Source organism: Drosophila biarmipes, chromosome X (assembly GCF_025231255.1).
Source record: "Drosophila biarmipes strain raj3 chromosome X, RU_DBia_V1.1, whole genome shotgun sequence".
Lineage (NCBI taxonomy): Eukaryota > Metazoa > Arthropoda > Insecta > Diptera > Drosophilidae > Drosophila > Drosophila biarmipes.
In genome coordinates, this window is record NC_066611.1 from 11,490,693 (window position 1) to 11,512,132 (window position 21,440).

The following is a 21,440-nucleotide window of genomic DNA, read 5'->3' on the forward strand; positions in this document are numbered from 1 at the left end:
ATTTATATTTATCCAAATTTATTAATCATTAATTTTATACATTTAAATTAAGGCAATTACAAATTGTAACCGAAAACTTGCTTGCTTGGCCCATTGTTCAGAGTCGCCAACATAAGGTTGATTGGTCGGTTGCCTGGCTGACCGATCGCCTTTACACTTGACAAACAACCATTTAAAAATTAGTCTTTAGATTTTCCCAACATTGTTAAAAAGAACAAAACCAGCGCACAAGCTCAGAGGTTTTTTCCCCAGTTCTTTTCGAGCAAAAATATGCAGTTGGTTCTCCCACACTTTTCTTATCACTCCGATCCGAAAGCAACCTTTACAGTTATTAGCTCCCAACCGGTTCTGAACCGAAAGTAATTTAATTGTTTTAAGTCAGGAAAAAAATATGATACCGGTGTTTGCATTACATATTTCGTTAAACTTATATGACATTCTAAAAACGTTCAAGTGTTTTGTGGAGCAATACCAAAAATGGAGATACATGTTTTAATATCTGTTAGGAAAAAAAGATTATGTACTAGGTACTACGGTTTGAAGAATATAGTATAATAATAATATATAATACATATCTATTCGACTAGTTGCGGTGGCATATATTTTATCTAAATAAATATTAATTATTGAATAATTCTTTTAACTAATATAATAATTTAATGTATACATAAATTAAAAAAATATATACTTCTTGATAATTGAAGGTTTTTTTTATTCTATTAAATAATTATTTGAGACCAGTATTGTTAGCAATTTTGTAAAGAGATGATGTTACAAATAAATTAATCAACAACGATACTAAAGCACAATGTCATACCTATAAAAAGTGATTGATTCGAGTCCTTAACATATGGCTATTTCATATCTATACCTTTTCTTCCAGTGCAGTAGCCTTATTTACCGCTCGACGAATGGCGGACGGTAGTTCGGCTTGTTTTCGCTGGTCGGTTGGATGTCTGTCATGGTGGCGTTGTTGCCGCCGCGAAATACAATATGCGCAATCGCAGAGCTTTGCACAATTCGCTCGAGAGTCGATTCAAGCGTTCCATATACAATACAATACGTACTGCCCTCTGCGGAAGCTTACCTCGTCTTTGAAGGAAAACTAGGGGTCTCCATGAGACTATAGCACCTTTCTTTGGGAACTCCTCAAGTGCTAAGGGTCTAAGACTTTATATTTCTATGTTGAAATAGCTTTTCCTAGCGCGCTTCAAAAATCCCCATATATAATAAAACATTGAAAATGCTTCGCTGAACAGATAGTTTGCATGCCAACTCAGAGGTGTATCAAATTCGTACAAATTTATGCCGCCAAAATATCTCAACTATAAGATATGTGTGTAAATTTCGCAATTAGCGGGGGCGAAAAGGCGCGTGATCAAAGTCAGAAACCAACTTGATCTTAGGCATCATAAATCTCGTAACTCTTCTGTGCGTAGAGATGTGGCTTAGGAAAATTAGTGTAAATGTATAGGTTAACTTTAAAAAATAAAATATATATATCTTTAAGTTTTGAACACTTCAGCATTATAAAAATCATCTCTTTGGTAACTTCAAGAGTATTCAAACTTTGGCGCTGTATTTTCAACCCATTCATGATTCTTTCTGTAATTCTGCTGGCTAGTTGGGTGCCCGCAGAGCAATCCAACCCCAGCTCAAACTCAATGAAAGAAGCTGGTCTTGAAACCCGTACTAAAACTGGATCACAATAGAGGCCGTGTTCTGTTTAATGCCGATAATTGGCATGGCCAAGCCTTCTGAAACGTCAACTGTGGCAAATGGTAGGAGAAGCCCAGACTTTCTGATTATATTTCTATACTTGTCCTAATTCCCAGGTTTTTTGGCTACCCAAAATGATCTTTGGCCTTATGTGGGAAGCGGGACTTGGCTTGATACTTTTGGGTAATGCTATTATCGAAATATTAACAGTTCCCTTGCGGTCCGCCCAGTGCGCATGATTGACAATTCATTATGCCGCAATGTTTCGCAAAGTGCAGTGGTCCGTTGACCAGAGGTTCGGTCGTCATCCTCATCATCGGCGGCAGAAGCGGTCGCCTTTTTCCCAGCTGACGTCAGTTTATGGGCCTTTGAGCCAACATTGTAATGCCTCAGTTGGCAAATATTATTTAACCATTTTGCCTATGATATAACTGAATTAACTGCTAAATGCAAAGACAACTGCGGAGCAATTCCACGGGGGCTCTCGAAATCGAGGGCTGCGAAGAGGGGCCAGTAAAAACACAAGCCCATGGGTACTTTTGAAAACCAACCGCTCGACTTAGTCGTCTTGCCAACCTGAGCAGGAGCTTTTTATTGCTGCACAATCTAAACTGAAAGCTGCGATATCAGGGGCACACGAAGCTCGCGAATATCAGCTGAAATATATGCAAATCTTCTGTAATAGCCGCTTGTGGAAATGGGATTATAGCAGGTATTACCCACAAACAGAAGCTATATTTAAGTAGTATAAAAAACAATGTACAGAGAAACAACTCAAATTGTAAACCTGATCCTTAAAAAAAAAAAACACTTTAGCAAAGGTTCCAAGATGTTAGGGATAGTTCTAATGGGTTTATAATAAGAATTACCTATAAGTATAAACTAGTTTGTATTAAAGACAAGACACCACATTTAGAAAATACTTTTAATTATCAATGTGATCTTAAAAATACCACACAACACTTTAGCAAAGGTTTGAAATAGTTAGGCATAGTTCTTAACTTGAACTCAATAGCTTATCTTATTACCAATAAATAGAATCGATTTTGTTTTCAAGAAAGATAATATGTTAGGAATGAACTTTCAGAATTTAGCATTTAAGCAAAGGTTTTAATATGTAAGAGAAAGTTCTAATGGCTTTATAATAAGTTATACCTATGGAAACTATTTTTTATCAAAAACAAAACAACATATTCCGAAACTAATTTTTATCCATTGATCCAGGCATCAAAATAAACATTTTACCAGAGTTATTGAAATGTTAGGAAAAGCTCTAGCCTCAACTTTATCACTGATCTAATTTATAAACCTTAACTTAAAGTTCATCTGGGTTCAATTAGTTTTTGGGTAAAAGTTTTGAGTTGTTTTGCATATATTATAGTAAACTGAAAAAATACTTTTTATAATAAGTATTATCTATAAATGGAAACCATTTTTCAATAACAAAAAGACAAAATAATAAAAAAAACTTTAACTATAAACATGATCTTAAAAACACCAACGGAAACATTTAAGCAAAGGTTTTGGATAGTTAGGGATAGTTCTGAACCTAGGCTTTATCGCTGATTTTATTAGTAAACCCTAATCTAAGGTCATTTTGGTTCGAGTGGTTTTTGGGAAAATGCTTAGACTAGTTTTGTATATATTATAGTAAACTGAAAGGAATACCTTTAGAATGGAAATGGGGTTATGATAAGTATTACCTATAAATGGAAACTATTTTTTAGTAAAATCAAGACAAATAATAGAAATCCAACTAAATTATAAGCCTGATATTAACAACACTACAATAAACATTTTAGCAAAGGTTTTGAATAGTTAGGGATAGTTTTTAACCGCTGATCTTACTTTTGAACCCTGATCTTAAGGTCATTTTGGTTCGAGGGGTTTTTATGTTTAGACTAGTTTTGTATACTTTATACTTACTTTTTGGAATGTATGGTGTGACCCCTAAACTCCACAGCTCTTTGGAAACTCCCTCTATGTATTAAAAAAGAATTATAACAGCACATCTGTTACTTTCCACGCCGAAGCCCTTGCCCACTCTTAACCTTGGCTGCTTAATACCTTCCACAAGACCGCACTTTTTCCAGTGCTCTCCCGATCTCGGCTTCGTGGAGAGGGGGGCGTGGCCGAGAGAGCGCTACCTGTGCTCAGGTATGTCTTCTCGGAGCGGAGAGAGCCCGAAAATATTGGAAATGCTCGCTTTAAAGCGCCCGATCGCGGCGGTGAGAATTATTTTTAGTTTGTTTTCGCCTCTCGGTGTGTGCAGTCGTAGAGCCGCCCAGTCTCCAGCCCGTTTGCCTTTTGTTTTTGTTTTTGGTTTTTGGTTTTTATTATTTTTCAGTTCCGTTTCGTTTCGGTTCGATTTTGTTTTGATTTTGGTTCTTTCCAACGCGGCTTTCCCCGACTTTCGTTTTGTATCTTTGTATCTTCTCCGTCCATCTGCGACCACTGCATCGGCCGGGTACGAGTTGGCTCTTTATAAAGTTGTAAAATCGAGTATATAAAAAATGCGCCTGCTTATTTGCGTGTTTTTCGCCCCCCCGAGGCGGTTTCTCTAAATAGATCAAAAGCGGTGTTTGGCCTTTGGGCACTGTGATTGCACGGCGACAGTGCGAGCTATCAGCACTTAGTACATGGCCCACAGGGCCTGCTCAGCGGCCCGTAACAGAGCCCACAGCTCGAGAAATTCCAACGACCTGACAACTGGAATTCTCTGGAATTTGTGAATAACTATTCTCTCTCTGTCGCTCCCCCCACTTGGGGCATCAATGGATGCCAACGACCTATTTAAAAACCGGAAAAAATCCAAACAAACCGGAAAAATTCACCAATCTCAAGTATCGATTTCCGTAGCGATCCTTGATGGCCCTTTGCCCTTTAAGAGCGCATTGCCTTGGTTCTATATCTAGTTCGTTTTCAAAGAGCTTACTGTAAACAAGCTGATATGAAGTCGTTTTGGGTATCTAAACAAATGTGATCAAAGCACCGACAACATTTAGTATAATAGACTAGAAAGAATGATATAGTGGTTGCATACTACTATATGACATTTCAGTTGCATACCTAAGGGCGTGAGAGCTTTTGTAAAATATAATGGTTCCGTTTTTAGTTTTCGTTTTAAATAAAAATATTATAAAGTAGCTGAACTGAAGATGTATTGAGTATTTGAAAAAAATTTAAGCTTATAGAATAATATATTTCACTAGAAAGAATGGTATAGTGGTTGCGTGCTACTATAGTTGCATATCTAGAGGCGCGAGAGTTCTTTAGTTTAGTTTCATTTTTAAAAAGAATATTATAAACAAGCTGAATGAAGTTGTGTTGGAGTATCTAAAGAAATATAATAACTTGATCGACAAAATGAGAACTTATAGAATAATATAATACACTAAAAACGATATATTGCCTATATGGTACTATATCATATTTTAGTTGCATATCTAGAGGCGAGAGTTTATTTTCTCAAAAACAATCTGGTTTAAGAATATAAAAATATAATAATATATATAATAAAATATAGAGATCTATTTTTAATCATCAATATCGTCTGATTTTTATAAATTACATTTTCAACAATCAAATCTGATAATATTCTAAAAAGACTGATGTAGTGAGTTTTTGATTGAACCTACAATCAGATATAATAATATTATGAAAAAACATCTGATATAGTGACTTTTTTTAAATATATCGTTTATCAATCTGGTTTTTATCACCTATACTTACATCTAAATTATTTTTAACTTACAATCAGATCTACTAATAAGCCACAAAAAACATCTGATACAGTGACCTTTTACTTATATATCATAATCTAACTATAAATATTTCCAACTTACTTGCTTTCCCTCCAGCGAATGCAGCCCATGGAACTATGCGCGTAGCACCTGGTGCGCTGCCCTCGCCTGGTACTGGTACTCGTAACGCCCCAGTCCCGGAATGCCCATCTAGACCATGCCAGTGCAGCCAGTCCGTCCCGTGAGCACCTACGACAACTTGGCCACCACCGCCGCGTCCCAGTCGAGGCACCCGCCCCCCGAGTCCGGCGGCATGTACCGGCCGGACTTGGAGCCGCAGCCGGAGCCGGAAGTGGAGGCGGAGGTGGAGCTCAATGGCAGCGGCACCAGCCACAGCATAGCCGCTGTCAAGGCGGCCCTCAACGATGCCAAGTCGAAATTCTTTGGGATCAACAACTATGAGTCACCGTCACCTGTGGCCGGCAAAGGCGGTGCTCGAGCGCCGGCTGCTGTCGTCAAGTCGGAGCCAAAGTACCAGAACGTTCCGCAGCGGGATGAGGTGCCGGCAGTGGCGGCTCCAGATCCCCCAGGCCATCATCCACCATCGGTTGCCCCTCCCGCCGCCGACCTGCAGAGCAGGGCCCTGCGATATGCCACCACCTACGAGCAGATTCCGCTGAGCGACTTGGAGGCTCCGCAGGCGTCGCAGGTGAGTGATCTGTGCAGTCGGTGCGTATCCAAAATCGAACATCCAAAATCGACGCTTTTCCCTCCAAAAAAGGCCGTCTACATGAGCACCACAGTTCCGCAGAACATGAAAGGCATGAAGATCGCCGGCCGACACACGCCAACCCGCAACAGTCTGCGGCACAGCCGGATGATCGTTGTCAATCACAAAAACCATGACAGTAAGTTGCCTGGGTCCCAAAACAAAGAGATGTGCTTATAATTGGTATGTGGGTGTCTTTGTAGTAAAAAAAAGCACAATCAGGAGGGGAATCCAGAACTTTAAGACTTGTAGGGTTCTTACAAATGAACTCTATAACTGAAAATATCTATGGAAAGCATTGGAAAATAATATTTGTATATTATATATAAGAAAGATAATTATAAATAATGAGTAAATGATTATGAAATGGATGATAACTACTTGATATTAGGGGTTTACCTCACAGAAGGTACTACTATCTAAGGTATTTTTTCTAATTAATTAACTTTTTATACACATATAACTATTATTTACTATTAAAATTTGTTATTTTATTGTGCAGGTTTTCAAGCTACAAGGAATCTGAATATTTCGCGACAACTCCTAATTATGCAATTGGCTGTGGGTCTGCTAATAGTTGGTCTAGCCGCTTGGATTCTAATTTTAGCGCCGAATGCATCTATACTTATCAATCCGTATCTGAGTGGTCTGTCGGTAAGTTGAATAGCTTTATAAAGATGGATTAGTATTATTTCCAAGGATAAAAAATAATATATATTTTTTTAAAGAGAGAACTGAATATACATTTTCAGTTGCTGTTGAATAGCTTGATGATGACAGATTAGTATTACTTGCAAAGATAACTATTTAAAATATATATTCAATGCTATATTAATATTTAGACTGAACTGATTATAAACCTATATCATTTATCCATACTTACCCTTTCAGTTGCTGTTGGCCAGTGTTGCGGGTCTCATACTGATGCGCAGGAACCACAAGATCACGGACCACAGACCCCCAAACAGTTGCTACAAGGTCCTGCTGGCCGAGTCCTACGTCTTCACCGGCCTGGCGTTGATCTTCTGCTGCTTGGCCCTGGTCTGTGCGGCGATAGAGTTTGCGGAGCTCATCTCGTCCGCGGATGGGGAGTGTGGACCCACCTCCAGCTCCCTGCTGAGCTACCACAACTGCACCTGCTTCACGGCCGGCGAGGCAGCCACCTCCTCCACCTCCACCGCCACCTCTGGAGATCCCTCTGCTCTTACTGCTGCCCAGGAGTCACCGCAGTAAGCTATGCACACTCTAATATACATAGTATCTAAATACTGTAGATATCATCCTCTTTAGAACCGAGGGATGTGGAAAACTGGGGGTCGAGTGGAAGTATCTGCTGGCCTTCTCGATGGCGCTCAACACCCTGGGCATTGTTGCAACATTCTTATACATAACGCTATTTATTTGTTGCCACCGCAACAGGGAGCACTTCTACACGTCTGTGTAGGGAGGTCTACACCTAGGCTAGTACTTAAATTATACAAATATCTTACTTAAATTATTTTAGTAACTGATACAAATAAATTATTTATTAATATTAATACCGCTCAGATGTGCATATATGATCAGATAATTGGTTCCGTTCCTTAGATCGATGTTATTTTAATACTTTTCCAAGTAACTTTTACAGATTTAAAACACCTAAATTTGTATAGGGAACGTTTTAGAGATTTAATATCAAGCTGAAATACGAATGGAACTCTAATATATATTTGATATAATATATCTTTGAGCAGGGAACGCTTAAATCTCTCACAAATATGGAATACTTTTTATAATACTGATATTGTAATACCTCAAAATAGTGATTTTTCAAAGTTTTGAGATCTACAGAAGCGAAGGGTACCATTTTAGAAGCCACTAACCCCGCCTGGCTTCCTAAAATCGGAGTTCACCCAGATGGTGCCATTGTGCTGATCGATTCCGCAGATGACGGATCCCCTGTTCTCATATCGCTCGCACCGGTGACCCTTCTCCTCCAAGCTCCTCACCTGGCTCTGGAGCAGTCCGTACTCGTAGGACAAGAGATTGGGCAGCATTTGGTGATGGATGCGACTGGCATCGATGGCCGACTTGATGCTCGCCCTCTGCCAGAGAACACGGACGAGGAGCGGAGCCAGGGCGGAGATTATTTTGGTACCGCCAGCGGCACCCACAACCAGGCGAACCCGCCCGGAGGAGCGATCCGTGACAATCACCGGACTCATCGAGGACATAGGTCTGGCGGCGGGGGCTATGCCATTGACATTGCGCACAAAGGGCAGATCAAAGTAGTTCCTGATCTGTTCCATGGAGAAGTCGGACATGGCGTTGTTGAAGATCACTCCGGTTCGCCTTCCTGTGCGTCCACTGCCGAAACTTTGGGTTGAATATATTAGTTTATATATATAATATTAAGATGTGTTCCTACTAGAAGTTTATGGAGCTGGTCACCGAAACGGCATCGTTTTCGTGCAGAACTGAGGTGTGGGCAGTGCCGTGCTCATCCCGTATCCGTATCTCTGATGAAGCTCCATAAAACTCAGAACTGTTGTGGGTCTGTGAGTCATTGATTTTCTTGGCCATGGCTTGCGCAAATTCATGGCTCGTCAGGTTCGCCAAAAGCTGGGGAAGAGAATGAAGAAAGAACATAGGTATATTAAAAGTTATGACTCAGAAAGTGAAGAAATGAGGTACATATGTTGTATAGGGTTCAGAAAGTAACCAAATTGAAAAACAGTTTCTTGAAGTAATAAAATCTGAGGGAAAGCAGTTGAGTTAATAGCTTAATTAATAAAATAATATATTATTATAATAACACTTTCACAAATTGGTACTTCTATTAAAGGCACTCAGAGAATGTTTTAAGCATTTCTTAATAGGGATTTCTTAATCAAAGATCTACCACGTTTCGATTTTTAAAAAATACAGTACTTTAACTTTTCCAAGTCAATTTCTCTTGGTAAATGTATAATGATCTTAATATATATTTAATAATTAATTAATAAAGTTCGTCTCTATAAGAAGAGCATGATTTAGAAAGAGACAGACGGAAGTAGTACCCACCTCCTCACTCGCTGATTCGTCCAGTTGCCAGCGCTTGACAAAGCCAAACTTCATGGCCTCCACCATCAGGTGAATCTCCCGGGCTCCCATGGCTTCGATTCTGGAGAAATCCACCCGGAACTCCCGCAGTACATTCATTATGAAACCCAGGACGTGGCCACTTCCAGGTGGCGGGGTCAAGTGCAGATCATGCTCATCCAGAGGCATCACCAAGGCCTTGCTCAACTTGGCATGGGCTCGGTTCAGATCCTGCCTGGATATGGAACTGCCAATGTCCTCGAGGTCGGCCAGCAGGTCATCGGCGATGGCACCTCTGTAGAAGCTGAGGGGTCCCTCCCTGGCCAACCGATCGTAGGTGTTGCACAACGTGTCCAAGGGTCGGATGAGATGGCCCAGTGGCCAAAAGTGCCCCGTTCCGGGATCGATGAACATCCGCCGCAGGCCGGGATCCGCCCGGATCATGTCCTGGTTGAGGATGAGGGCATCGTACTGGTGCTTGTACAGCGGATAGCCACGCCGGCACAGCTCCAAGGTGGGCAGCACCAGCTCCGCCCACTGCAGCCGCCCGAATCTCTGGTGGGCCACCGCATAGCCGGCGAGCTCCGCCGGCACGGCGATGGACCAGCCGGATCTCTTGAGCTCCTGCTCATCGCGAAAGGACGAGAAGTTCTCCGCCCGCAGGGCCAGCGGAGCGATTTCGCGGGCCACAATGCTGTAGGACTTGCGCTCGCTGGCCGAGTAGATGTTCATCACCATGCCGCCACCGAGGCCCATGCTCTGCATCCCGATGAGTCCATTGCAAATGAGGGCGGCCAGGGCCGCGTCCACGGCACTGCCTCTCTTCTCCAGGACCTTGCGGGCCAACTGGCTGCACACTTCGCTGTCGGAGCAAATGGCCGCCCGGGAGAAGCGATGGAGCGGCGAGTGGGAGGCCGGTAGAGGATCCTCCGGATTCGGCGGTCTTCTGGGGGTCCTTTTTGTAACTCCTGGACAGGGAAGTTAAGTATTTCTCAGTAGGAAACTCTGTTTATTACCCCAATCCTGCGCAACTCACCATTTCTCGCCGGCAGACGGTACCAATAGACGGCGACCAGGAGGACAATCACCATGGATATGAAACTATTCACGCTAATCCTAAAGTACATCTTGGCTAGCTACGGCTCTATTGATCTCACCCCATCGTCCACCACCCACCGAAGGCCGAATGGAAATATCCTTTTCATTTCAAAAACACAGCTGGTCGCCTGTGGGACCGTCCTATCCGGGTATCGAAAATGCGGACTGCAGCGCGGGAAACTATGAGATACTTTACTTCAAATCCATCATCACAGATTTCGTGAAAAAATTCGTACACATTATAATTTAAAACGAAAGTAAACCTTTTTTCTAGTTTATAAATCGTAAAAACGATATTAACTTTATAATTCCTATAAAAATATCTTAAAAATTCAAATATATTTTAATTTTTATAAAAATGTCCAACGAATTCAAAGATGTTTGTAATACTAAGAAAAATACTTAAGGAATTCAAATATATTTATAATGTAAATAATAATATCCCACAAATATATTTATAATTCTAATAAAAATATCCATGGATTTCAAATATATTTGTAGTTCTAACAAAAATATATAACAAATTAAAGTACATTTGTTATTATAATAAAAATATATAAGGAATTCAAAAATATTTATAATTTGAATAATAATATGTAATGAATTAAAATATATAGAAAATTCCAATAAAAACCTCTAAGAAATTTAAATAAATTTGTAATTTAAATAAAAATATCTCAGGAATTCAAATATAGTTTTCAATTTAATAATAATATCCAATGAATTATGTATGTATTTTTAGTATCTAAGTATCTAACGAATTCAAATATCTTTTTTCCAGCAGTATCTACAAAATAGCCAAACGAAACTGTGAGTACTCGATACCTATCGATACACTGCGCGAAAGACAGTGTATCGACTGCAACTGGAGGAACCCGCAATCGAGCTATCAAGGCGACAACAGGTTGTTGTCCCGCCCTGGCGTATCAGTTGATAAAATCGTTTCGGCACTGCAAAACACTCTCTGGTGCCGTCGTCGCGTTTTCAGATACTTAAAGTAATTAAAAATATTATAATTAAGATGTACATATTTCTCGCTAGTCCCAGTGGCCTGCTGTAATTGCTGCTCTAAGTGTCAAGAAGTGGACTTCGAGAGTGCGATATCTTAACTCTAAGATGAGTCTGTTATCCAAAAAAAAACGTCCCCAGACATACATATTCGAGTGCCCACATATGTGTGTATCCACCGAGCAATAATACATATATCGTACGACTGGCGGCGGGGGTTACGGCAATGGAAGTCCACTCGTTTGGTAGCGGTATCTTCAGACGGAAAGATGGATAGATGGAAAGATAGAAAGATATGTGGGTCTCGGATGCAGCCCCCAGCCCCCACGCACACACCGGCAGCCACACGTGTTCGTGTGCAGGTGCATCGGTGTGGGTAGAGCCCATCTGTTGATCTGCGACCTTGCCAGGAAATAATTACCCCCCAGGCATTATGATGTGGGTTCACCAAGAACCCCCATTTCGTGCTAGGAAATGTATCTGCACTTGGCTATTCGGATGCAAAGGGAAACCCAACGTCAGAACTCGAAAATCTTGGTTTTCCCATTAATTTTTCATTTATTACAGATATTTATAGCCATATATACGGCATTTTTCCCACTAAGCCCTTTGATTTCTTTCGCAATTTCAATCCCTAAAGTCAAAATAATCTGTGATTAATATCTTACCGGTCAAGTCATAAGTATATCCCACTTTAGAGGGGCTAAGCTGACTTTTTTAGTATCTATAAAATATGTTTTGGGCATACTCCTGCGGCTTTCATAACAAAAACAAAACCCTGCCTTATCAATAGGAAATATTTATTTATAAATATGTGCCAAAACACCATGGCTAATCGTAACAAATTCGCTTTGTGACGAAACTTTTGGCTCACGTGCTGGTTAAATCGCAATCATGAATCGAAAACACGCAAATAGGTTTTCTTCTGAGCCGCCCGTGGAAGCATGACTCAATTGAGATACATATGTATCTGCATACAGACGCGCGTATCTGTGTCTGCGTCAGGAAAACCTTGTTGACGTGGGTCTGAGTGTAAGATGAATCATCTCGAAGTACGATGATTTCCGTTGCTCTGGCAAGTATTGTACTCTGCAATTTTCAACACCCATGGGCTTTGTCTGCTTATCGCAGGCGAATGCCAATGCCTTTTCCAAAAATAGAACCTCTTAATTGCGCTTTGGTTGTTTTTGAAAGTGAAATTCGTACAATAACACTGGGTTATCAACAAACTTTAAATGTCGAGTGCTCGGGCCATAGCTTAAAAGGCAAAGAGACATTTGGGCAAACATATTTTCCAACTTTCACTTGTGGAACCAGACAGTCGTTGTCGCTGGCGCCTATGTGTCTGAGGCAAAAGAAAGCAAAAACGCACGACATGACCCCTAGATATTTCCCTAAAGGATACATTATATGCATATAAAGTATCTTGTTCTCGTTTGCGAAAATATCCGTGCTGTAACTCTAACCTTTTGGCGTCTACGTGACCCAAGTCCATTATATTATAGCTTAGCATTTTGAAGGCTGGGCCAGATACTCTATGAAACTTTATAAGCTTTCGCTAGAAAAGGCCAAGTATCTGCAGCACCAATGAAAAGTCTTTAAGGCACGGCCCGTTTTACAGAACTTGATATTTTTAAGGGTAGGAATTTATGGAAATAAAATTTCCATTAGGTCATTGTTTTATGTATATTATATGTTTTATCTGTGAGCAATAAAGCCCTTGATATCTTTCGATGTTTGTTTTGCAGAAATGTTGTGTGTTTCCCCTTGAAGTCATTTGCAATTGCTTAAAAATATATATCATAAATCTTTGTTTTATTTTATTTTTATAATTTATATATGAGCAATAAAGCCCTTCATATCTTTCGATGTTTGCTTTGCAAAAATGCGGATATTATAACTTTAAAGTTGAAGTCATTTGCATTTACATACTAATATATATCATATATCTTTAAGTGGTAACACTCACCCCTTGGCTTCTAGAATGGAGGAAAATATCTGAGGTTTCCCCTGCTAAAAATCCCCCCATACAATAGTGAATATAAATAAAGGTTGAAACCATTTTATAGCTCAAAGTCGGCTGCCGATCCCCAACATTTTTTATTAGCACATGTTGTTGCGTAGTGTGATACAAAATTTCCGGCTCATAACCGCCAGAACGTTTTATATTCCTCCTCTATCTTTTCTATTAGCACCTATCTTTGTTATATTGTTAGGAAGACTGGGTAGGTATGGTACCTATATGTACATGTTTGCAGTAGATCTAGATATATGTATGGCGATCAAATAAGTATGCTGCTCATAGCAACTGGTTAAACATTAAGACAATAGCCCTGTACATATGTGTGTAAATATTATGATTTAACGAAACCCAATTGTTCCTGTTTTGCTTTTTCCAGTACTGAATCTCAATCACCGGATACCCCACAGAATAGAATCTCCCCCATAATGTATCCCTTCGTAAGTTTTCAAAGCATTCCCTTAGATTTTAGTTTTTGAAAGCATCTACCATTGTCCCAAAGAATGTTTTTGTATTTTGGAAATTAATTTAAGCTTGCTTTCTAACTTTTTTGGCTTAAATTAAGTTATTTAAATCAATGTTTGTATAGTACTTGGTTTCTGGGTGAGTTAAATTCACACTTTTGGCCCCCAGCTGATTACATCTCTTTTTAATCCTTAAACATAAGTAAATATGTGGTTTGTGCGCTCGCTCTGCGAATATTAAGCTAAATCTTTTGACCTTTATAGGGTTCTGGTTCTGGTTCTGGAATGCCATCGTACCCCCCCACCTCCACTAACCACCAAGAGCCACCGCGGGCGCCCTTTGGAGCTGGTTGGGTGCCACCGATGCAGCAGAACTCGCCATACCCCCCCGCACAGCCATCGCCCCACCATCAGCACCACCATCAGCAGCACTATCCCGGAGCCCCTGCTCCCTATCCGCCAGTGTCGGCTCCCTACCCGGCGGCCAACCCATCCTATCCCCCCTATCCCAGTTCGAATCCGTATCCGCCGCAGTTCGCTCCTCCGCCGCACCAGCAGCAGCAGCCAGTCCCCTATCCCGCGGATCGTGGATACACCCCGGCCATGACGGCCGGATACGATGCAGGCCATGGCTACGGAAACGGACAAGGATACGGACAGGGACACGGACATGGACATGGGCAGGGGCAGGGCTATGGACAGGGGCATGGGCATGGGCATGGACAGGGGTACGGGCATGGTCAGGGGCAGGCGCATCGGTCACTCCCAGCTCACAGAGAGGTTGGTCATCAATTGCCGGGGTACAGTGGCGTGCGCAGTCATTCTTTCACAGGGGTTTATTATTTTTTTAGTTACCTCCAATTTAATAATTTCTATTCACCCCCTTGCGTACGCCACTGACTGGCCAAATAAAGCGCACTCTCACATCCCAGGGCCGTCTTATAGCTATACTCGCCCAGCCTCAGACATTCATCATCATTATCATACGGTTATAAACAAAAAAAAAAGAAGAAGAGAAACCAACTCACCTGGTTCTTCCGGCGCATTTTCCAGGGAACTCCCACCGTGGTGCCCGCCCAGGCCTTCGATCCCGTCAAGGATGCCCACGCCCTGCGCAAGGCGATGAAGGGCTTCGGCACCGATGAGGACGCCCTCATCGAGATCATCTGCCGGCGGACGAACGAGCAGCGCCAGGAGATCCAGCGCCAGTACAAGACCCATTTCGGCAAGGACCTTATCGAGGACATCAAGTCGGAGACGAGCGGCAACTTCGAGAAGCTGCTCGTCGGCCTGCTGCGCCCCATCGTGGACTACTACTGCGCGGAGCTGAACGACGCCATGGCTGGCCTGGGCACCGACGAGGAGGTCCTCATCGAGATCCTCTGCACGCTGTCCAACATGGAGATCTACACGATCAAAAACCAGTACTTACGACGTAGGTTCATAGCGCCTGGTGGAGGCCGAGTGGCATAATGCCCATAATATTTTTCTTTGTCTGTCTTTTTTTCTTTTTATTTATTTTTTTTCTTTTTTATTTATTTTTTTTTTATTTTTTTCTTTTATTTTTTTTTCTTTTTACTGCTTTGGGCATTATTGCACTGGGCTTTATTTCACTGTCAATCTGTATTTTGTATTACTAATATTTGAATCTCCCCCTAGTGTACGGTGCTCACTTGGAGTCCGAACTGAAGTCGGAAACCTCGGGCAACTTCAAGCGGCTGCTCACCTCCCTGATCACGGCTGCACGGGACGAAAGTGGTCGGGTGGACCCCGTCGCGGCCAAGAACGATGCCAGGGAGCTGCTCAAGGCCGGCGAACTGCGCGTCGGCACCGACGAGAGCATGTTCAACATGATCCTCTGCCAGAGGAACTACCAGCAGTTGAAAATGGTATGTCACTAATTTAATTTAGGCTTGGATAAAATATAAAATAAGCTGGCTTCTCTAGCAAAATTGAACGAACAAAAAAAAAAGTTAATGAGTTTTATAATCGAAGTTCATCAGTTAACTCCTCCTTAACCGGGGGATAACCAACGGTTAAAAATTCTTGCAAAAAAAGCAAGTCTTTTAAAAAGGGAAATTACAAATTACTAAATTAAGTATAATAAAGAAAACATTCCAAGAAGTTTAATATTTTAAGACAGTAAAACAATTTCTAGGCAGAAAAAAAAACAAAAATAATAATCCTTAACCAGTAGTTAAAAATGGTATGTCACTATAATTTATAAGTATAGATACAATACAAAAAGATACAATAACAATATATATTTATATAGCATCTCAAAAATATCGAGTTTACCTAGATGTAGAATAGTTTTGTAGGATAACCAAAGTGACATCACTTAACTCCTCCCTAACCGGAAGAACTACCAGCAGTTAAAAATGTCTGCAAGGAAAGCAAGCCCTTTAGAAAATGAAGAATTCAAGTAACTAAATAAATTATAATAAAGAATAAACCCAGAAGCTTTCGCACTATCAAATTTGTAGTAAAAAAAAAACTTCTTAACCAGCGGTTAAGAATGGTGTACAACCTAGAAACATATTAGGAAAAACTCTTTCAATGGTTAAATTTATGATATATACTACCTAGAACAAATAACCTTTTCTTCGCTTCCCCTCTGCAGATATTCCAGGAGTACGAGGGCATGACTGGCCACTCGCTGGAGAAGGCCATCAAGAAGGAGTTCTCGGGCGACGTGATGGAAGGCCTCATCGCCATCTACAGGTGTGTCACCAACAAGGCCGAGTACTTCGCCTCGCGCTTGCACAAGTCGATGGCTGGCATCGGCACCAACGACACCCAGTTGATCCGTGTGATCATCACGCGGAGCGAGGTAACCATATCCTACTACTATCGTACACATTCCCGGCTTATGCTATGTTCCAAATTTCAGATTGATATGACAGACATCAAGGTGGCCTTCGAGCGGCTGTACGGCAAGTCCCTTAAGAGTTGGATCAAGGTGTGATGAAAAGCCCTTCCCTACTGTAATTATTCTTATATAATATATGTATCCTGTTTCAGGGCGACACTTCGGGCCACTACAAGCATGCTCTGTACGCCCTGGTGGGTGAACAGCGCTCTTCTTAAGAATCTCCATGCATATTTATTATTCAAATCGAAGCGAACTCGAAATCAATTATTCGGATACATGGTTCTCCTCCGTGTACTCGACCATTAACACACATACAACATACACTCCAAGGGAGCCAATTATGACCCAGTTTGTAGGCGTTAAGTGCTCACAAATATTACCTGAACAATTTGATACCTCTAAAAACAAGCATAGAACCCATGGCTAGCCAGAGTGGTATTTTGCCTTTTTTTAGTATTGAAATACCTTTGTATTTGAACGTGCTTGGAAAGAGAAATATGCCTACATGTGTTGAAGTTCCTCTCGTGAATCAGAACTAAGGATTAGCTAATATCTCAAGTGACCACATAAATGTAGCAATCGATCTTTCTACCTACCGACTTCGTCTCGACAGTGCCTCAATGTAAACTCTATTGCCTACTTCGAAAGCATTTAAAAACTGCGAAAAACAAAAAAAAAAAAGCATACACTTCAAAAAATATACGCATATTGAAACGAAGAATCTATTTGTATTCACTTATACACTACTATGCACACATAATCGTGTTTGTAAGCGGGTTCTTTTAACTTCTAGCTCGCTGTCAATGGAATAAATTATTACAAATATATATGTGTGTATTGAATCAATGGAATTTTCCTTGTCAAATATGGGCAAACTTAGGGTATCATTTGAGGACTCGCACCTCGATAAACAAGGAGTCGTTGCGGAGATAGTTGCGACTGGTGATTACCCTGTGGGGTATGTGGAAGTACTGGTTGGTCTGGATGAAGTCGTCGCTCTTCTTGCGCACGTTCACGGTCTTGATATAGTCCTCCGCCTCCGCCAGGCTGGAGCTCTGGTCCCGGATGATGATCTCGGCCTGGAGGCGGCAGGGCCAGGCCAAGAGGGGATCGTACTCCCCGGACAGAACGTTCAGGCAGGCGATCACATTTCGACCCTTCCACGTGCCCTTGCCGTTCAGGAAAATGTCCAACTAATCCGGAAAATTAGATACTTATTATTAAAATTCTAAATCTATGTAGAATACGATCTTAACTCACCCGAAGAGCATAGCCGAATGCTTTGTTGGAGAACATGGCGCTGTGGAGTATGGTGTCGTAATGCTTCGAATCTTCTAGTTTCTTCGAGTAGTCCTTGATGCGCCAAATCAAGTGCCCTTAAAATCACAAATATTATATTTTTATTACCACTAAATAAGGAAAATTCAAATATATACCTCTTATGTTCTGCACACTGGCGATGCGCTGCTGCATGGCCATTTGGGTCTCCAGGTCCGACAGATTCTGCATGGTCTGGTGAAGAGCTCTATCCAGCTTATCGCAACGCTCTTCGGTTTCGCACACAATGTTCTTCACATTCTTGACCTCGTAGTCCAATGTGGCCAGCTTCGAAGTCACATAGTCACTATTGCCCAGCTTTGTTTTGATGTCCTCATTGATCTGCTGCAGGAATTCCTCGATCTGAAGGAACTTTTCCCTAGAATTTCCACTTTTTTAGTGCTTAGACATTAAATAAGATATTCAAGTCCACTCACCTGTTCAACCTCTCATTTTCGAAGATCAGCTCCTCCAGCTTAAGGATATTATCGTTCAGCTGATTCTGGTGGAAGGTCACATCCGCCGAGAGCTGGTTAACCAGCTTTTGAGCCTCGTCCAGCCTCGACTCGACTTGCTCCTTCAAGGACTGCAGAAGATAAAGATGGGTATATCTTAATAATAGGGTTGTTTATAACGCTTGCAATATTAGTAGGTTCCATTTATTAGGATTGCTTTTTATCTTAGAAAATATAGCTACTACTGAACGAGTGACATATGTCTCAAATCAGCAATGTTTTTTGTTACAGAAGATATACGGAAAAATCGAACATGAAAATGGGTTAAAATTTTGACCGTCTTTAAAAATAAAGATTTGAATGTAGTTTATTAGAGAATTCGACCACAAACTCATAGAGCTATCCCACATAAAAATCGAAGTCGAGTAACTGAAGTTATGGAATCTAGAAGTTCAGTTTTGGGTCCCCACTCTGAAGACCATTGGAAATATAGATAAATCTAACATGAAAATGGGTCAAAATGTTGACCCTCTTTGAAATGAAATATTTTAATGTATATTATAAGAGAATAATACCACAAACTCATAAAGGCATCCCACTTCGAAATCGGGATCCAATTACCCAAGTTATGGAATCCAGAAGTTCAGTTTTGGGTCCCCATACTGAAAACCATTGGAAATATAGATAAATCTAACATGAAAATGTGTTAAAATGTGTACCCTCTTAGAAAATAAATATTTCAGCGTAGATTATTGCAAAATGAACCCACGAACTCATAGAGATATTCCACTTTAAAATCGGAGTTCAGTAACTAAAGTTATGGAATTTTGAAGTGAAGGTTTCGATTCCACAAGCCCACAGAGGTATCCAACTTTAAAATCGGAGCCCAGTAAGTAGAATCTAGAATCCCCTAGAAAATATGCGTTATTTACATTGGATGCTCTTTGTAGGAGCCTAAGAAATATAGTACTTTTTCATTCTTTGTTATCTATTCTTTTGTTTTTTTTTACTCTGATTCTTTGCTACAAGGTTAAGTTTAGAGCTTAACGCAACTTAAGATAATAAAGGCTTTTCATTCCCTTGAAAAGGTAAAGAACTATTATTATATTATTATAATCAGATAATAATTTTCTTTCGAGTTCTCTCCCTATATCCTTGAGGTTTCTATTCCAAAGTGACTAATAGCTGTATTATATATCGTAATCCCCCTTACTCACCTGGGTGATATCACAGCAGTATTGCACATCCAGTTGGTTCTGTTCGATGGCAAAGGCCTTGCGGTTGGTTTCCTCTTCCATCTGGCGGCGGAGTTCGTCCAGCGTCTTCTCGGTGTCCCGGGTCCAGTCCTCGACGACTTGGTTCTGCTTCCGGATGTTTCCCACATCGGTGATGAGGTGCAGACGCTGGCGGATCTCCTCGTTGAGGACGGACCGAATGGTGCCCACATCCTGCTCGATGACCAGGAGGCGCTGGTCCGACTGTCGGTCCAAGCGATCCATGCTGACACTCATCCTGTTGTTGACGCTCTGGCTCTGCAGACTGGTGCGGGGACACTCCTTCTGGTGGGAACGCATGCGGATGCGCGGGATGAAGGCCTGACAGCCGTTGGGGCACTCCTCCAGCACCTGGCCGCAGTGGATCAGGTGTTCCTGCAGTCGCATCCAAAGGGGAGTAATGTAATAGTAATCAAAGGTGGACTGAAAGATTGGGCGATTATAACCGTGAATGTCTGGGCATCGAACCATTCGTTGCAGAAGAGGCACGACGACTTCTCATACTTGACTATGGTCGTCGATTTCGGGGCGCTCTCGTTGTGGTTCTGATTCGAGTCCTGCGACAGATCCCTCCTCGACGACGCCTTGGTCAATGACATTTTCGAATTCGACTTAATGTGGATTCAGTATAATGCAAAAGGGAAATCAAATACTCTGGCGCTGCGAGAACCGCCCTATGCACACTAAACTCAGCCGAAAATGATTAAGAATTTCCTTCGGCATAGTCATACGCGGCACACAGACGTGGCTTAGATATAGCTTTGCACATGTGTTAGCATTAGGGCGTCCATGGAATCTATATGACAACCTCGCACTGATAGCGCCCTCAAATGGTGCGAGTACGATTTCGAAAAAAAAAACAGAAAGAACGAGTACAAACGAATCGCATTGACCACTAACTTGGCAAACTCTTTGTCGACCATAAAACACATCCACCAAATGTCCACTAAAAGCGCTCTCGATCTCCCAGCGATTGCGACTATATGCCTATGTACCTGCAAAATACTCTTATCTTCCACTCTACAAACCCGCACACATCCATATATATATGCGGAATGCGAGATATCATTATCAATGAAAACGGCCCCACAATCAAAACTTTTTGGTATTGCTTCAGCAATGCAAATGGGAGCAACGACGACGACGCCATCAACCAGATAACATTGTAAGGGGGCTAGAAGGGGTCTGGTCGACTCAGCAAGTGCACTACCCAGTACAGTAAGGCCCATTTATAGGTTCGCCCCATTAAATACACCCAAAAACGTGGGGTATGATGGTAAAACTGCACCCTAACTACGTGTTTTCTATACTATACTATGGTATACGATATCGAATACTAAGGTATACTATGTACTATAATCATATATCATTCCTATATTCCTATACCATACCATGATATATATATATGATATACAAGATATTTCTTTTAAGATCAGTTACAAAGCACCTAAATCTATTTAAACGTTCTTAAAAATGGTAAGACAACCATTAATACACCAAATAAATGATATATTACATGTTTCCAAAATGGTATAGGAAAGCATAACACTCCTCAGGCACTGAAACTGATCTGAAATCCTACGATCTTGAAAACTTTGTGTCACTCTGATAAAATTGTTATCATCTTGACAATACCAA

General features: G+C 41.3%; 4 protein-coding genes across 7 annotated transcripts; 2 read left to right on the top strand and 2 right to left on the bottom strand.

The window, feature by feature from the left end:
* Positions 1 to 3,981: 3,981 nt before the first annotated feature.
* Positions 3,982 to 7,769, top strand: LOC108025941 (uncharacterized). 2 transcript variants are annotated; one of them, XM_017096639.3, is made up of 6 exons: positions 3,982 to 4,186; positions 5,580 to 6,171; positions 6,244 to 6,370; positions 6,734 to 6,885; positions 7,123 to 7,460; positions 7,522 to 7,769. In XM_017096639.3, the coding sequence occupies exons 2-6, from the start codon at positions 5,680 to 5,682 to the stop codon at positions 7,673 to 7,675; spliced, it is 1,263 nt and encodes a 420-aa protein (XP_016952128.1). In that variant the 5' UTR covers positions 3,982 to 4,186; positions 5,580 to 5,679; the 3' UTR covers positions 7,676 to 7,769. The 2 variants fall into 2 exon arrangements, with proteins under 2 accessions (XP_016952128.1, XP_050744813.1); XM_050888856.1 differs by lacking the exons at positions 6,734 to 6,885; positions 7,123 to 7,460; positions 7,522 to 7,769 and adding an exon at positions 6,435 to 6,631.
* On the bottom strand, positions 7,764 to 10,466 carry LOC108025623 (glutathione hydrolase 1 proenzyme). Its single transcript, XM_017096158.3, has 4 exons — positions 10,328 to 10,466; positions 9,274 to 10,259; positions 8,639 to 8,832; positions 7,764 to 8,586 (listed from the first exon to the last, which is right to left on the bottom strand). The coding sequence occupies exons 1-4, from the start codon at positions 10,416 to 10,418 to the stop codon at positions 8,079 to 8,081; spliced, it is 1,779 nt and encodes a 592-aa protein (XP_016951647.1). The 5' UTR covers positions 10,419 to 10,466; the 3' UTR covers positions 7,764 to 8,078.
* An 812-nt stretch (positions 10,467 to 11,278) lies between these two features.
* On the top strand, positions 11,279 to 17,598 carry LOC108025852 (annexin B11). Of its 2 annotated transcripts, XM_017096517.3 has the most exons (8): positions 11,279 to 11,386; positions 13,797 to 13,857; positions 14,146 to 14,661; positions 14,935 to 15,316; positions 15,541 to 15,770; positions 16,505 to 16,714; positions 16,775 to 16,843; positions 16,906 to 17,598. In XM_017096517.3, exons 2-8 carry the CDS (start codon positions 13,846 to 13,848, stop codon positions 16,969 to 16,971), a joined length of 1,485 nt encoding a protein of 494 aa, XP_016952006.1. In that variant the 5' UTR covers positions 11,279 to 11,386; positions 13,797 to 13,845; the 3' UTR covers positions 16,972 to 17,598. The 2 variants fall into 2 exon arrangements, with proteins under 2 accessions (XP_016952006.1, XP_016952007.1); XM_017096518.3 differs by lacking the exon at positions 14,146 to 14,661.
* LOC108025853 (TNF receptor-associated factor 3) lies at positions 17,457 to 20,762 on the bottom strand. Of its 2 annotated transcripts, none has more exons than XM_017096521.3 (6): positions 20,703 to 20,762; positions 19,746 to 20,177; positions 18,511 to 18,659; positions 18,193 to 18,452; positions 18,017 to 18,132; positions 17,457 to 17,949 (listed from the first exon to the last, which is right to left on the bottom strand). In XM_017096521.3, the coding sequence occupies exons 2-6, from the start codon at positions 20,100 to 20,102 to the stop codon at positions 17,641 to 17,643; spliced, it is 1,191 nt and encodes a 396-aa protein (XP_016952010.1). In that variant the 5' UTR covers positions 20,103 to 20,177; positions 20,703 to 20,762; the 3' UTR covers positions 17,457 to 17,640. The 2 variants fall into 2 exon arrangements, with proteins under 2 accessions (XP_016952010.1, XP_016952009.1); XM_017096520.3 differs by having other exon boundaries at positions 20,249 to 20,707.
* Positions 20,763 to 21,440: the final 678 nt, after the last annotated feature.

Coding starts and splice junctions, on each gene's coding strand:
- LOC108025623 (XM_017096158.3), bottom strand. CDS start 10,418: ATGTACTTTAGGATTAGCGTGAATAGTTTCATATCCATGGTGATTGTC. Junction 8,833..9,273: donor ACGAATCAGCGAGTGAGGAG/GTGGGTACTACT, acceptor TCTCTTCCCCAG/CTTTTGGCGAACCTGACGAG. Junction 8,587..8,638: donor ACCAGCTCCATAAACTTCTA/GTAGGAACACAT, acceptor TTCAACCCAAAG/TTTCGGCAGTGGACGCACAG.
- LOC108025853 (XM_017096520.3), bottom strand. CDS start 20,401: ATGTCATTGACCAAGGCGTCGTCGAGGAGGGATCTGTCGCAGGACTCG. Junction 20,178..20,248: donor TCGATGCCCAGACATTCACG/GTTATAATCGCC, acceptor ATGCGACTGCAG/GAACACCTGATCCACTGCGG. Junction 17,950..18,016: donor CATTCGGCTATGCTCTTCGG/GTGAGTTAAGAT, acceptor TTTCCGGATTAG/TTGGACATTTTCCTGAACGG.
- LOC108025941 (XM_017096639.3), top strand. CDS start 5,680: ATGCCAGTGCAGCCAGTCCGTCCCGTGAGCACCTACGACAACTTGGCC. Junction 6,172..6,243: donor AGGCTCCGCAGGCGTCGCAG/GTGAGTGATCTG, acceptor CCTCCAAAAAAG/GCCGTCTACATGAGCACCAC. Junction 6,886..7,122: donor CGTATCTGAGTGGTCTGTCG/GTAAGTTGAATA, acceptor TTACCCTTTCAG/TTGCTGTTGGCCAGTGTTGC.
- LOC108025852 (XM_017096517.3), top strand. Junction 16,715..16,774: donor TGATCATCACGCGGAGCGAG/GTAACCATATCC, acceptor TCCAAATTTCAG/ATTGATATGACAGACATCAA. Junction 16,844..16,905: donor CCCTTAAGAGTTGGATCAAG/GTGTGATGAAAA, acceptor ATCCTGTTTCAG/GGCGACACTTCGGGCCACTA.